Source organism: Corticium candelabrum, chromosome 13 (assembly GCF_963422355.1).
Source record: "Corticium candelabrum chromosome 13, ooCorCand1.1, whole genome shotgun sequence".
Taxonomy (NCBI): Eukaryota; Metazoa; Porifera; class Homoscleromorpha; order Homosclerophorida; family Plakinidae; genus Corticium; species Corticium candelabrum.
The window spans coordinates 1,699,354-1,716,785 of record NC_085097.1 but is presented as its reverse complement, the minus strand read 5'-3'; the positions used below and the strand labels follow the sequence as shown (position 1 = coordinate 1,716,785).

The 17,432-nt window shown below is 42.6% G+C and overlaps 3 protein-coding genes across 3 annotated transcripts; all 3 read left to right on the top strand.

Moving 5' to 3' along the window:
* The first annotated feature begins 2,410 nt into the window (after window positions 1-2,410).
* LOC134189233 (zinc finger MYM-type protein 1-like) lies at window positions 2,411-4,929 on the top strand. Its single transcript, XM_062657474.1, has 2 exons — window positions 2,411-2,511; window positions 2,571-4,929. Exons 1-2 carry the CDS (start codon window positions 2,411-2,413, stop codon window positions 4,927-4,929), a joined length of 2,460 nt encoding a protein of 819 aa, XP_062513458.1.
* A 4,459-nt stretch (window positions 4,930-9,388) lies between these two features.
* LOC134189232 (zinc finger MYM-type protein 1-like) lies at window positions 9,389-10,930 on the top strand. The gene has a single exon (XM_062657473.1). The coding sequence runs from the start codon at window positions 9,389-9,391 to the stop codon at window positions 10,928-10,930; it is 1,542 nt and encodes a 513-aa protein (XP_062513457.1).
* A 2,131-nt stretch (window positions 10,931-13,061) lies between these two features.
* LOC134189231 (uncharacterized) lies at window positions 13,062-13,850 on the top strand. Its single transcript, XM_062657472.1, has one exon. The coding sequence runs from the start codon at window positions 13,062-13,064 to the stop codon at window positions 13,848-13,850; it is 789 nt and encodes a 262-aa protein (XP_062513456.1).
* The last annotated feature ends 3,582 nt before the right edge of the window (window positions 13,851-17,432 follow it).

Below are 17,432 nucleotides of genomic sequence, written 5' to 3'. Positions count from 1 at the left end.
ATCGACCACCTTTCATGTCAACTACAATTTGGTCTAATGTAAGTCCTTGCACTTTTTGAATGGTTGTGGCCCAGGCTAATGTCAAAGGAAATTGCAATCGACTAATTTCTGAACCATGTTTACCCCTAGCTAGAAATATTGCTTCATGTCGTTTCAAAGGAACAGCCATAGGGTACTGCTGTCCGAACTGACTACGTAGTTTGGCTTGTATTCCCACATTAGGATGATCAAACTTGACAAGGATGTGTGTAAGAGCATTGTCATTGTCAGATACAACATGGACTACTTCACCTCTAGCACCATTAACTAGACCATCTGTAACATCAACATTTGTGGTAAGCATGACTTTAGCTCCAATGGCTACTTTCATAAGCTTTAATACAGTACTGCTGACTAGGTGCAGCCAACGCATTCAACATGTTCTTATTATGATCATCTACATCTACATTTAGCCTGTAAACATGGAGAGCGTCAGTGGGATAACTAGATGTGTCTGGACTAATCTCCCTAGATCTGAGCACATCTATATCCTGTTCAGTATGAGTGGCTGTTCTTACTCTGCACAACAGTTCACAAAATTTGGAATCATTTTTCTGTCTCATTATCTCAGTTAGCTCCATCATTTGAAACTCATCAACCCACAAACAGCCTGAACGGTACAGGTTGCTGTAACTATCGTTAACAACACTGAACACTGGAGATTGACACACTGGCGATAACTGGTATAGATCCCCTACAGCCAATATACTCACACCACCAAAAGTATTCTCAGATAGGACTCCCTTAATTTGCTGTAGTCTTTTATGCACTTGTAGTAACATGTTGGAACCCACCATACTCACCTCATCAATTATTAGTAATGCTAAGTGTGACAGCTTACAACGTACTGAGTTTAACCGGTCATGGTTTAGAGGCTGGAAACCACCAAATTTACTAGTACCTAGTAATAGAGCAGAGTGTAGTGTCATACCAGATATTACAAACGCTGCAGCACCAATAGGCGCTGTTAGTAACACAATAACGTCATCAGGCTCTATTGCACCAGACAGTCTTAACAGCCTAATAGTGTCTGAACGAATGAGCTTAATGACATGTGATTTGCCTACACCACCAGGATCACTGATAAAAACGCGATAAGGTTTAATAGGTTTGCATTACTTTAAAACTATGGCAGCTTTCTTACACCAAATCCGGTGAAACATGACCATTTGCTTTTGCTTGGCATTGAGACTCCTCAAAAGCTTTCTGTACTCATCAGGTAAAATTTCACTACGACTAGCAGAATTTTCATAACGAACGTGTACACTACTACTACTAGTAGCTGTAAAGAGATGTCTGTTATCTCTGATATCCTGTTCAGACAATTCAGTAAGGACTTCTGAACGTTCGGCTTCATGATTAACTCTATTAGCTTCAGTGCCAGGTGCGATGTGGTCCCAAACATGCTGTGGGAAACCATTCTCACGCACGCACGCACGCGCACACACCACACACGCGTGCACACACCATGCACACACACACAAACACACACACACACACACACACACACACACACAAACACACACACACACACACACACACACACACACACACACACACACACACACACACACACACACACACAACCACTTACAATGTGCATACATGTACCTGTCACTATTGCACCAGAACTAATGTTCTATCAGTAATGATAACCATTCCACTTTTAATACGTCCTTCAGAAAGAAAAATGGTTCGGTCAGATCAAATACCTTCCAAAGATTTGATCTAGAACACCCTGACAATCATGATTTACAAACGTTCAAGGACCTATTGCTAAATCAATCTGCATCTGCAACAGCATGTGCTGGTCTTAGTAACAGCCAATTGTCAAAGTTAGCATGTAATAGTTGGTTGTCAGATGAACTGCTAGAGTGCCTTGCTAACATCGTGAACCAGTCATCAGAAGACTGTTTGTGCCTTCTACTATTAGAGGACAACAAGGCAAGACTTCAAGACTATACTACAACAGCACTCCAGGGAAGAACCAGCATTCGACTAGCTTTTTGGATTATGAATGTGCAAATTGACCCTATGTCAAGCACTGCTGTAGCATCTAATCGACTATTAACAGGAAACCACTGGACTGTTGCTGCTACTGACTTTGATGCCAAACTCTCCTTCTATGGTGATTCCCTTGGCCACCCCGTTTCAGCCATCCCAAGGGCGTCACGTCTTAGGGGCTAGAGAGGGCGCTAGCCCCCCCACTTTTTTAGGGCGCGGCTTGCTATATTTTGAGTCAATTCTATTTTCAACGTTAATTAAACAGAAGTGTAGCTTGTCTTTAGCTAAATTAGCTGATTCAGCATAGATGTAGTACTGCTATGAAGGACTGCCTGAAAATCGAGGCTAAAGCACCCGGATACGGAAAATGTCAGCGGGAGACAGCTGTCACAGCAGCAGCTCTGTCAGCCTCAGCAGCGACAAGAACACAAAGCGGAAAGGACAGAAACTCCTTACCACCTTTCTAAGGTCCACTAACAACGTATCGCGGATTGTTAAAATGGAAAAGTAACACGCCAATTTTTTAGATCAAGAACTTCCCTGCAGCCAGAGTCGTCTCACTCCAAGTCTTTGTCATCTTTTTGTACGTCAAGGTTCGACGATACAGCTAGTTCTATCGTGACTGTGACTGTCTCTACTAGTACTACTGCTAGTGAATCTGGCCCGAAAGATTCTGTGTGTCATGCGTTTGATCCTTGCCGAGGTCCAACTGCTTGTTCTGTGACCAATGGCCCGTATCAACCTTGTGCAAAAGAACTGCCGCATGGGAAATTTCCTCAGACGAAATCTGGCACTTGTAATAGGTCCTTTCAACCACACTGGTACACACAATTTTGCTGGCTTGAGTACAGCCCTGCAGCGGATTCCGCGTTCTGCTTTCCTTGTCGGCTGACAGTAAAGCATAACCTGGATAAACAAGGTTGTCCAGACCAAGCGTTCGTGAGTAGAGGTTTCAGGAAGTGGAAGTCAGCAGTAGCTGACATGAGGCGTCACGAGGAATCTTTGAGTCATATTTCAAATGTTGGAGTGTGGAAGAATAGCCAACAGCAGGATGCAACCAGAGGAAGTGTTATGCAACAGTTGAGTACAGCCTACCAGACACAAGTAGAGCTGAACAGACGCAATTTACGTAAAATTTTTGAAGTAATTTTTTTAATGGGAAGACAAAACATCCCATTGAGAGGCCACGATGAATCTAAAGATTCTCACAACAGAGGAAATCTGCTGGAATTTCTTGAATATCTGTCACGGTACTGCCCTGACTTAAAACGCCATTTGGAAGGAAACTTTCACTACGTAAGCCCCAAAAGCCAAAACGACATGTTGAAACTCATTGCATCTAACATTCAGAAGAGAATTACGACAGCTGTCAAACACTGCGGCTTCTTTGGACTAATATGTGACGAGTCACAAGACATATCAAGGGTAAAACAAATGTCTGTCAATGTAAGGTTTGTAACAGACAGCCTGAATGTAGAGGAGAGGTTTCTTGGATTTTGGCCTTTAAAAGGTACTGACGGAGAAAGTCTGTTTCAGCAACTGACGCAAGTTTTGCTTGAGACGGGCCTATCAATGTCTATGGTACGGGCACAGTGTTATGATGGAGCGTCAAGCATGTGCGGGAAGCACTCAGGTTTAGCTACCAGGCTTCAGGAGGTCGAGAAGAAAGCTGGATATGTGCATTGCCATGCCCACAGATTGAACCTCAGTCTTCAAAACAGCTGCGAGAACGTTACAGATGTGCGAAACGTTCTAGGTGCTGTTTCCAGTCTCTATAATTTACTTGAAGGATCAGCCAAGAGACATGAAAAGTTTCAAGATGTGCAACGAAGACAGAACGAAGGAAAGGGCCCGCAAGCAGTACTCCAACGACCATGTCATACTAGGTGGGGTTCCAGGCACGCAGCAGTCCATACTGTTAGGCAACAGTTTGCATCAATTCTGATTGCTCTGGACGAACTCTCTGACGATGCTGCGATCGGAAGTGAAGCTCACTGTTTACTGACTGTTGTATCTTCATTCAATTTTCTCTTCTATGTGTCCGTTCTAGACACTCTACTAGGATTAATCTCTCATCTATCCCAGTACCTGCAGGGAGAGAACGTAGATCTTCAGGCAGCAAAAAGATCAGCTGATAGCGTCATTGCTACTCTACAAAGTTTCAGAACAAATGAAAGTTTTGAGAATTTCTGGCAGTCATCGGAGAAAGAGAGTAAAGCAAAAAACCTGACTCCACCAGCTCTCCTTCGAGCTCGTCGACCTTCTCACCGAATTGACGAACGAAGCACGACCCAATATCAGCCACTGTCACCAAAAGAACGTTATCGACAAGCATATTATGAATTATTGGATATCATGGTATCAGACCTAACTCGACGCTTTTGTAGCAAAGATTACCGTGTGTTCTGTGGAATTGAGAAGTTGTTGTCCGAGTCAGTCTCGTTATCGGCGCCAGATCAGTCGCTTGTGAGTGAGATATTACACTTTTACACAGGTGACTTTGACAACACTCAGTTCACGTCTGAAATAAGAGTATTTTACAATTATTCTAAACTGCACTTTTCTAAAGACGTTGTGGAGACCGGCAACATAGGTGCTCTTGCTCGTCAGTTTGTTTCTCTCCGTTGCACAGAATTGTTTCCCCAAGTCTTCAAACTGTTCAAGTTGTTTCTCTGCATTCCTGCTACATCTTCAACTGCAGAGCGGTCGTTTTCTGCTCTAAGGCGACTAAAATCATGGCTGCGAACTAGGATGGCTGACGAGCACCTCCGGTCCCTTGCTCTGATGTGCTTCGAATGCGACATTGCTAAGGAACTGGAGAGTAATATTGATGATCTTGTTTCACAATTTGGTGCTCTTTGTGACAGACGTCTTCCTCTACAATAGTTAGTAAACTTTTTGTAATGTTGATATTAAAAAGAATTTAATATATATGACGCCATGAATTACGTCACATATCTCAGCTTCAAATTTTCGCCCCCCCACTTTTGGGACCCATGTGACGCCCTTGGCCATCCTAGTCGTCGAGACCCAGCTAGTATTCACTGAATTGAACAAGCTTCTTAGTGAACACATTACAACTGCATATCCAATATTAGCCCTACACAAGACAGTGTTTGATGCAGAAGGAAAGCATGTTTGCTTACGTGAATGCTGCAATTTCCCAGTGCAAACACGTTTATCCTCTTGTGGAGTTATTGTCATTGCTTTCGTTGCTGTTGCATCATTTTGTCCAAAAGAAATTTGGCAGTATGTACAGCTTCCACAGATTCAATGTCATTCTGTGAAATCTCTGCTTCGTATTTATCACCATCCAAGCATATATGCACAATATCTGCGAAATGTCTTGGCAACCTGGCTGTTAACTAAAAAGATAAATATTCAAAATATAGTTGACATATCAATATTTGACGTCAACAAACGTCTTCTAAAGCCTTTACCAAGAAGTAAAAAATGCAAGTCCGTCAGAACAGATCACCAACCTAGCCGAACTTTGAAGAGAAAACGAATGGATATTGATTTACTAGACTCTTACAAAATTGGTGCTCAAGTCAGAGACAATATTTTGTACGAGAATAGCAAATCTATAGCCAACGGAAGTGCTACAGCACAAGTGCAATTTTGCTGAGAGAGATAAACTGAGAACCAAAAGCATACTTTAACTCTTACTAACCAATCAGCAGTCAAGACATCTAGAGTACACTACAGTAATGACAGCAGTGTTAGAGTTAGTATGAAACACCAAAAAAAGAGTGACAAAGCCATTACTGACAAATAGAGAACAGTCATTCAAGTTTGAATTGTTTTACCATAGCTGATACTAGAAACAGTGGGTCAATGGTGATTGAGATGCCTGAAGAGACTACGATGAAATTAGCTTTACAGATACCTCACGAAATAGCCTACTTGTTCCCTGATTCCTACAACTACATAGTGGATCAGTACACTAGACATACACTCGAGTCATTCCTTGGAGCAGAAACCCAAACCTATAGTTTGCAAGCATGGATAAATGCAGGAGATCAAACCAAAGCAGTCCAGTGGATTGACGACTTCGAGAAGACTTCAAAAACAACACACCGGGTAACGCAAGGCACTCAAATTTCTCGACAACGAATTCTTTTTAAAAACTGTTCGCCACTGCCAACATCAGCAAAGGAAGCTGACAAAAACACAGTTGTCAAACAATGCCCACTTTCAAATCTAAAGCGAGCTCTCATTCAGAAAAGTATAAGAAACAAAAAGACTTCTTGCAGTAGTACCCTCATACTCAGACTATATCTAAAGTTCAGCTCAACAGTTGCCGCTCATCCAAACGATCTTTGCATGATTAACCTTAAGTACTGCCATAACCACCCAGTCAACCCTGCTCATGTCCTCAGTTTTCGACCAGTAGACAATGCTGCCAATGCTGTCAAGAAGCAGTTTACAAGTTTATTCGAGGCAGGAAACTCAGCAGCTACAGCTAGGCATGAATGAATATGGAAATAAACTGCAAATCAAGTATGACATTCTTAACATCAAAAAAATTCTTGCCGATAGATCCATCAATCCGAACTGTCAAGATGTTCAACGTTTGTTCCAAAAGTGGCCAGAAAGATATATCGATCCTGAAAGCGGCGGAGTAATGTTTGAACGTCTGTCACTGGAAATAATACAATTCAATGAAATTCATGCTAGTAATAGTGGTAAAGCATTTCTTCAACAATATAAGTTAGAGGTAGAGTACCAAACTGGGCTTCCTGACGATTCCTTTGAACCACCGGCAGCTAAAGTCACAAAAGTAACTGACCACGTTCCCTTTATCCTAGCAGTAGTCACACTATTGATGGAAAGAGCCCACAAACTGGTACGTCAAAGCGGTGAATTAGTTTACTGTGACTCAACAGCCAGTTTGGACAATTCGAATTCTGCAGTCGTCATTGTGAGCTGCAGTATTTCAGCTGGTGCAATACGATTGGGCGCTGTAATGACATCTAGTGAAGATGCTGAGACCCTATCATCAGCATTCACAGCACTTGTTGATGTTCTACCTGACTATGCCTTCTTCGGGAGAGGCAGAACAGTTGGACCCTTAATGATTTAACAGATTTTCTGCCAGTGAAAGAAAAGTACTCAAGAAAACCTGGCCAGAAGCAGTTTTACATCTGTGTGTCTTTCATTTTCTCCAAAGCATGTGGCGTTGACTATAGAGTGCCAGGTCTGGGGTGTCGGCAAATGATAAAGTTACTTGTATGATACTAACCAAACGTCTATATTCGTCTTCAGAGGAAGCCCTACACAACGTTAAAACGAAATTGACAACACCCAGTTTGGAATCTTCAAAAAAGGATGAGAGCTATTGGACGAGAAGAAAAGAGTGGGCACTGTGTTTCCGTACAAAATTCCGTACTCGAGGAAACTTCACCATCAACTATTCATAAGCAAGTATTCGAATTACAAAGGAATCCTGTTCCAAAGAACAAAAGCATGAATACAATTCAATTGTTTCAACTGATAACGAAAACACTAGACTTATACCATCAACGACGACTGCTATCCTACGCAAGCAACAGACTTGACCACTTTGTATCACGTATCACTGAGATTCACTCTTGCTGGAATCAAGCCAGGAACCATTTCCTTTGATGATGTTATGCCTACGGATGACCCACCTGTTTATGTTGTGCAAAGTCAATCAAATGATGACATCCAATGGGTAGTCAACCTACAACTAGAAGAATTTTCCTGTCCTACAGGGTTCAATGGTAAGCCATGCAAACATCAGCTTGCAGCCTCAGCAAAATACATGAAAATAGTGTCAATAGCATTCCAACTGAATCTCCACAAGGACGACAATTCTTTGCTGTTCTTGCTCTAGGGAACAGCTGCCAACACATCAATTTGTACAGTGTCATGTCTTGACACAGTCTTGAAGTGGGTCATCAAAGGGTGGGAGTGGACCCTCCAATGATTTCTTTACGTCTTCATTAGACCACTGCACATTAACGGAGAGAGAACGTAGGTGCTCTTCATCTGCTTTTTGGTGCACACTACTGATCAAGATCACATAATTACAGGTAATGGTACAGATAAAATCAACAGAGTTGAAACAGTGAGGAAGCAACTATGTCATGTAATGGACGACAATGAAAATGAACTAGGTAACAGTATCTCAAGTAAAGATGGTTTCTTGGCTGCAGTAGAAAAGTTTTGCTCAACCTACTGGAAGATTCGGGGTAAACTAACCCATCCATCCAACAAACAGTAGCGCTTGATTTCTGCATTACACATGTTTGGTAGCCATATACAGCTAACCAAACAAGCAAAAGATACATGTACAACCCACAGCTGTCACTAGAAGACGGCCCATCAAGACATTAGCCTCTGTTCCAGCAAAGGTGGGGCTGCCCGCGCTATTTAGTAAAAAGGTGGTTTCTGCTGCTGCTGCTGCTGCTGCTGCAAGTAGATACGTAACAGGGGCGTCGGAAGGGGGTCGGCCGCACGGCCATGGCCGTACCACTTTTCGAAAAATGGACTTTTGCCAGTCGGCCATTAGCGTATACTTCCGGTTTAGGGTTAACTGATTAAATAAGTAATATATTTCTAGTTACGTTAGCATTCTGTACAGCTAGATTTTCAGTCGGTAATTTATAAATTTACGCTCAGTCACAAAGATGAGGCTGGCAACGCGAGGACACGGCAGCGGTAGATAGAGCGGACGCTAACCATTTCCGTGTGCTATATATGCAGATTGACGGGATTCCAGATGTCGGTGATCAGCCCTGTCAGCCTCGCCGTGCTTCATTTCCAAAAGTTTCGTTTGGGAAAAAAGCCCCAAAATCAAGATCATTTCAAGCTGCTTGGTTCGACAACTGGCCTTGGCTTCATTGGCACGACTCCGTTGAGAAAGTGTTCTGTCACGTCTGTGTGAAGGCTGCGAAGTCTGGCAAGCTGAAATGCAAGACTGCTGAGCAGGCATTCATCTATCGCGGAGTTCAAAACTGGAATGATGCCACCCGCTTATTTCGTTCACACGCGAAATCAGACTGCCACAGAGAAGCGGTTGAGTCACTGATCACGCTACCTGCCACAACAAAGCACGTTGGTGAACTACTAAGAACTCGATTGGTTGAAGACAGAAAGAGAAACCGGGCCAGCCTCCTTCGCATTCTCAGGGCGCTGAGGTTCCTGGCACGTCAAGGTATTGCCCTCCGCGGTTCCGCCCTCACCAAAGAGATTGATAGCAATTTGTCACAGCTTCTTCGTCTTTTTTTGTGAGCTTTCTACAGATCTCTCCGATTGGTTGCAGAAAAAGACAAATAAGTACACAAGTGCAGACATACAGAATGAGCTGCTGAAGGTGATGTCACTTCGAATTCTTCGAGATGTCTCAGCCAAACTTGAAGGCACACCATACACCATTATGGTAGACGAAACCACTGACGCAAGTACCCAGGAGCAGGTTGTAATAGTTCTACGATGGGTGGATGAAGACCTAGAGCCTCATGAGGATTTTATTGGGCTGCACATCACTGCTTCAACTGATGCTAAGTCCATTGCAGCAATTATCAGGGATGTTCTTGTTCGTATGAACCTTAGTCTGACCAACTGTCGTGGTCAGTGCTATGATGGTGCAGCTGTGATGAAAGGATGTCTATCAGGAGTTGCTGCTCAACTCACTCAAGATGAACCACGAGCATTGTTCACTCACTGCTATGGTCATAGCCTCAATTTAGCCTGCCAAGACACCATCAAAGACATAATCCCTATCAAATATGCCCTTGACACAACATTTGAACTGTCAAAACTTCTCAAGTACTCAGCAAAAAGAAAGTCTGAGTACAAGCGACTTCAAGCTGAGATGGCTCCTCAAGACCCTGGATTTAGGACACTATGCCCTACGAGATGGACCGTTCGAGCAGCTTCTCTACAGAGTGTTATGCAAAACTTTTCGGTCATCCAATCCAGCTTAGACAGTTTTGCAGATATGGCAAAACGAGACCCAGAGATGTCTGCTCGGTGTACTGGTGTTGCTGCTCAGTTTTCTTCATTTGACTTTCTCTTTGGAGTAGCATTAGGAGAAAAAGTCTTGAAGTTGGTTGACAATCTGAGCAAAGCTCTTCTGCACAAGAAGATGTCTGCTGCACAACGTCAAGTGTTAGCAGAACTTACCATCAAATCTCTTGCACTAATGCGTACAGAAGCTGAATTCTCAAATTTCTGGGAAAAGTTGATAGAGAAACAAAGCAAAGAAGATGTTGCAGAGCCTTCCCTTCCTCGGAAAAGGAAGCGTCCTTGCCGATATGATGAAGGAAGTTCGGGACACTTTGCAACATGTATAGAAGATCATTACCGGGTTACGTATTTTTCCGCTTTCGATATGGCAATTCAGTCTATCAAAAGCAGATTTGACCAGCCACACTATAAGATATACAGCAAGCTTGAATGCACACTTCTGAAGGGTGCTGCTGGAGAGAGCTATACGGATGACCTGTCTAGCATACAGGAGTTGTACTGCACAGACTTTGACAGCAATATCCTCCAGACGCAGCTATTGATACTGTATTCTCACTTTAGAGAAACGGCAGTCACACCAGCCCTGATGGATGTTGTGGACTATGTTAAGTCACTAGGGAAACCCGGCCAACTGCTGTTGTCTGAGGTGGTCAAACTTATACGCTTGATCCTTGTTGCTCCTGCAACAAATGCAACTAGTGAAAGAACGTTCTCAGCTCTCTGCATTGTTAAAACATACCTTCGGTGCACTATGACACAGGCAAGGTTAAATCACCTTTTAATGTTGCATGTGCACAAAGAAGCATGTGATAGTCTTGATCTAGAACTATGCATAGATGATTTCTGTAGGGAATCAGAACACAGAAGAAACATTTTTGGCTCAATGTAGATTTACGTACAGAAATAGCCTTGTAAGGTTTGACACATGTTGTTCTAGTAGTTACTAAGTGTTAATCTTGCGTTCTCTGTATGGTATTCAAGCTTTTAGAGAAATGTTTAGCGTGCGTTAACCGTTATATGATCACGCCCACCTAGCGCGCGTTAGGCCGGACCACTTTAAATTTGCTTCCGACGCCTCTGCGTAATACCGAAACGAATTCAACGATCAAAGAACACAATCTGGCAATCAGTTCAAAGGAAAACACTAAAAATGCGCTATAACATAATAACCTTATTAGTAGCTACACGTAAATGATTTTTACAGTAACAGGTCCTGTTTTGGCTCTCAGTTTTCCTTAATTCTTTGCATAGTTCAAATGAGACAACAGAGACAGTCATTTTAGATGTGCCACTTTCACAATGTTGAAGAAAGTTTGCTTTCATAAGTCCAACTATTGTCTGCTTTGTCTACTATTCTACAGATTTACTAACTATCTATCGATCTGCTCATGCACTAAATAAACACTCGAGTTAAAAAATGCCTGCTAATGAATCAACACAAAAAGCAAAAAGTTGGGATTTGTTTATTATAAAATCTATAATTTATAGTGTATATATATGTTATACACAAAGCACGGATATGGACAAACCGTGGATGTGTAGTGGATGTTTAGTTTTGCCGGGTAATTTAAGGGTTAGGGTCAGGATGATATGGTTAGGGTCAGGGTTAGTGGTTATAGATTGGGTTAAAATCAGGATTAGGGTTCGGAATGCATGGTTTGTACGGGCAAACCATGGATTGTGCCGGGTAGTTAGTTTATGGATTGTCCAAATCCGTGCTTGGAGCACAACATACTGTATATACAACAAACTGACCACCAGTCAAGCAGTACTACATTTGAATGAACAACTGTCAGTATGTTTATGGCGTTGTAATGCAAAGATTCTTTTAAATCGATGATGTTTACATGATTTAATTCGAACTTCGGTTGACTTTATGCACGCCTACTTAACATCCCCATTAACCTTTCACATCCAAACATCCATGTGTGTACACAGTGCCATACTTTCGTATCGCTACAACGGAATGATGAAGATGTAACATGACAAACTTGCAAAGATGCTGGAAAGTTCAGTTCTACTTCAGCTAGTGTTTCATGAATTAATGATTCAAAGGCGTCTAAAGAAACGGCTGTATGTGCTGAAGCGGCTATAGCACGCAGACAATCAAGGAGACGAAACAAGGCTAGTCGTTGACGTCCGCCAAGCAGACCACGCAGACAAAATTTTAAGGTTCCAGTAGTGACTACTGTCTGTTCCCTTTAAGTGAGAACTCGTAAGTGAGTAATCAGGTAGAGGTCACAGTGGGTGTGCTCATTAAAAGGATAAAGAGCTGTATCATGTTACACCATTTAACTTAATTAAATGATTCCAATTTGTTGGGAACAAGAACTGTACTGAAATCGCGGTTGCAAAGATAAGGACGAAGTTCAGAAGCACATCCTATTCTTAGATATCGCCATACCTGCACGTCTTCTATAAAACTGCATGCATGCAGTATAATTAACCTATTAGTTAACGATTAGCAGATGTTTCATGGCAAGGAGAAAAAGCGAACGAGTTGTTTTAGCGGAAAAGCGTCTTGCTGAACGTGTCAGACAATTCTTCGAAGAAGAACGACGAGCCAAACATCGCATCAGTAGCAACAGGGTCACCGACCGACTTGTAGCTGCCACTGGCTTAGGCAAAACGACGTTGGCAAAGATCCACACAGAATTCTTGCCAAGTCAAAAGTTTCAAACACCGCAGAAGAAACACGTTAAACGAGAACGCCGACTGACCATCATCGAGCAGCAATACGGAGAACAGTACATGAAATGTATGAAAAAAGAGACTATCCAACCTTGGACAAACTCCTTGCGCGTGTCAGCGAAAAAGGCGTATTTCCTGACGGGCGGACAACTCTCTTTCGCTTACTGAAGGAAATGGGATTCAGATATACCCTACGTGACGACAAATAATATTTCTATGAACGTAGAGACATTGTCCAGCAGCGCCATAATTATCTCAAAAAGACTAGGCAGTATAGAAGAGAAGACCGTCCCATAGTGTGCTTGGATGAAACCTCGGCAAACTCACACATGGCTCCGGAGAGACTCTGGCTGGATGAAGAAAGACGCGGTTGGTGGAAAAGACCTTCAGGAAAGTGTCAACGCCTTATCATACTTCACGCAGGAGGTGAAACGGGGTGGACTCCCAATGCAGACTTGGTTTTCAGATCAAGAAAGAACAGCACAGACTACCACGACGAAATGAACTCAGAGCATTTCTTGGAGTGGTTCCAGAACCTGTTAGTCAATGTACAGCCAGGCTCCGTTATCGTGCTTGATAACGCCCCTTACCACAACTCTGTAGTAGAAAAGGTTCCGACAGAATCAAGCAGAAAAAAAGAAATGCAAGAGTGGCTTACAAGAAAGCGAATTCCTTTTAGTGACAGAGACCTGAAGAAGGATTTGTTTGCAAAAATCCAATTGACGGTGCCAAACAGGAAGTTGTACGCTACCTACGAAGTTGCCAAGGCATGCGGCCTCATTGTCCTCCGATCTCCTGTCGCACATTGTGAACTTAACCCCATACAGCTGGTCTGGGCTGATGTCAAACGATATCTCAAAGTCCACACCAAAACGTTCAAGCTTGCAGACCTCGAGCAATTGGTTCCAAATGCATTCCAATCCGTCACACCCGAGATGTGGGCCAAACACTGCCAGCATGTGCAGAAAGAGGAAGAGCGCTTCTGGGAGAAGTATGGACTCCAAGAAGAGAGCGTGGAGGAATTTATCATGAACGTTTGTAGCAAGCCCGTAGTCAGAAGATCCCAGACAAGTCTCACTACCGTGGGCGGTACACGTAATGTTCTTCTACACGTCTGAATGCCACTTGTCCTCAGCTCGTAATTAGCCTCATTGCATTCCGTAATTGCCTCTTCAAAATTGTACAAACGTCTCGTCGTCGATTGTGTAGAGCCATATTCTCGCTTTCTCCTGATCAGTCAGAAATTGTTTCCGATCGCTGTACAAGAGGCCCCCTTGGCTAGACATGTCTACATTTGAACGTACACCTTCATATGAGATGGACAACGCTCATGTAGAAGCTGCTGCAAAGCCTTCACTTGCTACTATCGAAAGACGTAAACCATACATGGTATACCTATTTTACATTTAGACAGTGATGTGATTTTGTTGTAAAGTGACTAAGCAATTTTTGGTACCGTATGTATAGATTCTGACAATTACATTGGAGCACATTCCACTGCTACTTGGACAAGGTAATTTTCATACGCTACAATTGCACAGAACATATACAATTAAATTCGATCTGTTTGAACAGATTACAACAGACAACCGGAGCTGGTAGCGACTTGCCTGTTCCCTCCCCACCTGCATTTGCTTCAAGTGAAGAAAGTGAAGATCCTCTTTGCAATGTAAAGGTACTCTAAGCAATAATTATTGGTGCCCATAATATCTAAATATTTAAAATTATTGAAGATATGCAGAGAAGGAAGAATCAAAAACAATTTAAAAGAAGATTTAATATCGGGTTAGTAGTGTTTTAATAGCCTTTTCGTTCAATCATTATTTGATGAAATTTTTTTATGGCTTGCACACTTTGGTTTCAATAGTATCATTTCAATTCATGAAATACATGTAAACAGTATGCCAATCTACTTGACGTGTATCGCTAGCTATCCACGTTTCATGAATTGATAGGCGCTATCCATTCAGTGCGTCACCTTTCCAGTTCACTTTAGTCAGAAGACATCTTACTGAGTATACTTGTCGAGGGAAAAGGAACCCACAAGTACATTTCTCAACGCCTCGCGAGTGTCTTCTACGATCTTGATGGTAGCGAGGCTCCTAGCTTAGCGAGCGTTGACGTAATGCTTCTCACGTGGCCATCCTATGTGCTCTGCTTTCACGCTATCTGCTGCTAATATCTAGCGCTCTCATATCCAGCTTTGCCTGTAGTTGAGACCAACATTGTATCTTGATTGCGTAGCTATGCAATCAATTTTGCGTGGGTGTAGCGCTCAACGACGGAGTATTCCTTTATTAAGCCCACTTACGTAAGTACGTTGACTGGCGCTTCTGAAGTTTTATGCATGTGACAGGGCGAGTACAAAGCGACTTTAATTAAAATGTTTGAATGTCAAGTGAGTGGATCTAAACTTCAGCTAGTAATTGATAATCTGATAATCAACTTTCTTTGTCCTCAACGCTGTTTCTGATACACTCTTTTCAAATGGCAATCTTGTCCTATGGAGTAAACAAACGTACGCGACAAATGACCTCTTTCTGTGGTGATTTGGAATAATTCTACACTCAAAATTTATGTGATAGAACTGACGATTCCCTTTGAAACAGACTATAGCTACATCTGTGGGAGATGCAAAAGGGGACGTCTAGCTACAACTGATAATGAGCGAAAGGACGAGATCTGGTTTCGTCTCGGGGCGAATAAGACAAACTTATGTTTTTGCTGTTGTGAGTGTTCATTATTTCTTGGTTATGTTGTTGGGATACATGGCCGACTGACATGTCCGCCTATAGGGCTGTTGTGTGACCTGACAATTGGCTGACAAAAAAAGAGTTCACTTTTCTACAATGCGTCATAGAGCTGTTTCAGAACTGGTACAGACTGACGGTTGCCATGTTGACTCTCTGTCCAGACTACATGCAGGAAACAAGCCCAGAGTTATCCTAGTCAAGCTTCCAGATAACGGTTCGCAAACAATTAGTGATCGATTCATGACCTAGGGACTTTTTGCTGCAGAACAAACAGGTTGCACCACGGAAGAGTGCTACACTACAGGCAGGGAAGAGATAAACTAGCTCAGTATAGCAAAAGCAAAAGATTCTTAGATGCGATACAATGGGGAGATAAGATGGTGAGTAAAAATGTGTCTCGAATCTTTCACTTGCACTCACAGTAATTGCATATTGTTAGACGGAGGAGTGTGATGTAAGATCTGTTTGCGTGCCAGCATTGCTTGATGTTTGATAACAATAATTGCTTAATTGTTAGTCGGGATTCTGACTCAATATTCATGAATGATGCTAGTGAGCGTCAGGTAAGATGTGTCTGCGTGCCAGCATTCCTTGATGTTTAATAATAATGTTAGGCTGCCAAGTAGCGTAGAAGTAATACTTATCAACTTATCAGACTCGCTGTTGATGATGGAACTGTTTAGTCGGTTTTAATCAACTTCATGCCGTGAAATGGGTGTGCAAAAGTGTTGTCCGGCGCATGCATCAGTAGTGAAATAAATGACAGAATGATACCTACCTTGGACATTCTAGCTGAAGGGCCTATGGACTCTTGGAAATTCTGCTAGTGTGAGCCATGGCTTACCCTGTCTGACTACGTCTTCAGCCTCCCTCCAGTCTTCAAATCTGCTCGTCAATTATCCTCGTATGACAACTGCGTCCGCTCTTTGGCCACCAGACAAGCCTACAATAAGTCCCATGAAAACTGATTCTCTGCAGGAAAGCAGCAAAGTGTTTATCTAAGGCACCAGACGCTTCAGCTTGAAAATTAAGTGACATTACTAAAACACGAATAAAGAAGGAACATCAGAAACAGTTGCGTGCCAGAACTCAAAATCTGCATGTCTGCAGGGCTCGATTTCCTTCTGGAAAATTGTGCATAAGGCCGCGGTAATACTACATTCACATTACGCTGACACTAGAGTTTACATTTCCATTTGATCGGTCACACTATCCTAATCATAATGTAAATGACAATGTGGTGCTAATGTTGATGAGAATGCGAATAGGGGTGGGATTCGACATTTCCATTGATATTTCCATTTTTCCCACATTACCACGCATGTGGAAGGAAGATATCATAACACTGCAGCGAAGCTATATCGCTCATTCGCGTCTTGGATTAAATCTTTGCGACTGCAAACGACAAATATGACAGACCACGGTCAGAGAACGCGAATGCAGAAAGATCAGTGGCCTGAGGAAGCCGAACGAAAACTCATCGAGGTCTGGGCGGACGTCCTCCAACGCTACAGTGGAGCGATGATAAAAAAAGCCAAAGCGCAACAAGCGGTGGAAATTCTACATGCTTACGTCGACCTACCTGAAGAGCATCAGTACAGCGAAGAGGAGGTCCTATCAAAAATAAACAACTATTGTAGCAACTATTTTCAGCAACAAACGCAACCTGGTCACTCAGAAGCACTAAGAAAACCGCGAACAGAAGAGCTGTCATCCGCCGGTGTGACCGCACATTGACATTAGTATTAGCATACGAAAATGTCAATGGAAATGTAAAGCTAAAGTGAATGTAGCGTGACCGCAGCCTAATCAAGATGAAAGACGTATTTCAGCAGATGCAGGTCTGAATACGCTCGTTTCTGCACGATTTCGTTGCTTGCAGTCTTCGTACGGGTTTGGTGCTCGGTTTGGCAGTGCTAATGTCTGGGCAAATCTTCCTAATAATCA

Coding starts and splice junctions, on each gene's coding strand:
- LOC134189233 (XM_062657474.1), top strand. CDS start 2,411: ATGTCAGCGGGAGACAGCTGTCACAGCAGCAGCTCTGTCAGCCTCAGC. Junction 2,512..2,570: donor CTCCTTACCACCTTTCTAAG/GTCCACTAACAA, acceptor CCAATTTTTTAG/ATCAAGAACTTCCCTGCAGC.
- LOC134189231 (XM_062657472.1), top strand. CDS start 13,062: ATGGCTCCGGAGAGACTCTGGCTGGATGAAGAAAGACGCGGTTGGTGG.
- LOC134189232 (XM_062657473.1), top strand. CDS start 9,389: ATGTCACTTCGAATTCTTCGAGATGTCTCAGCCAAACTTGAAGGCACA.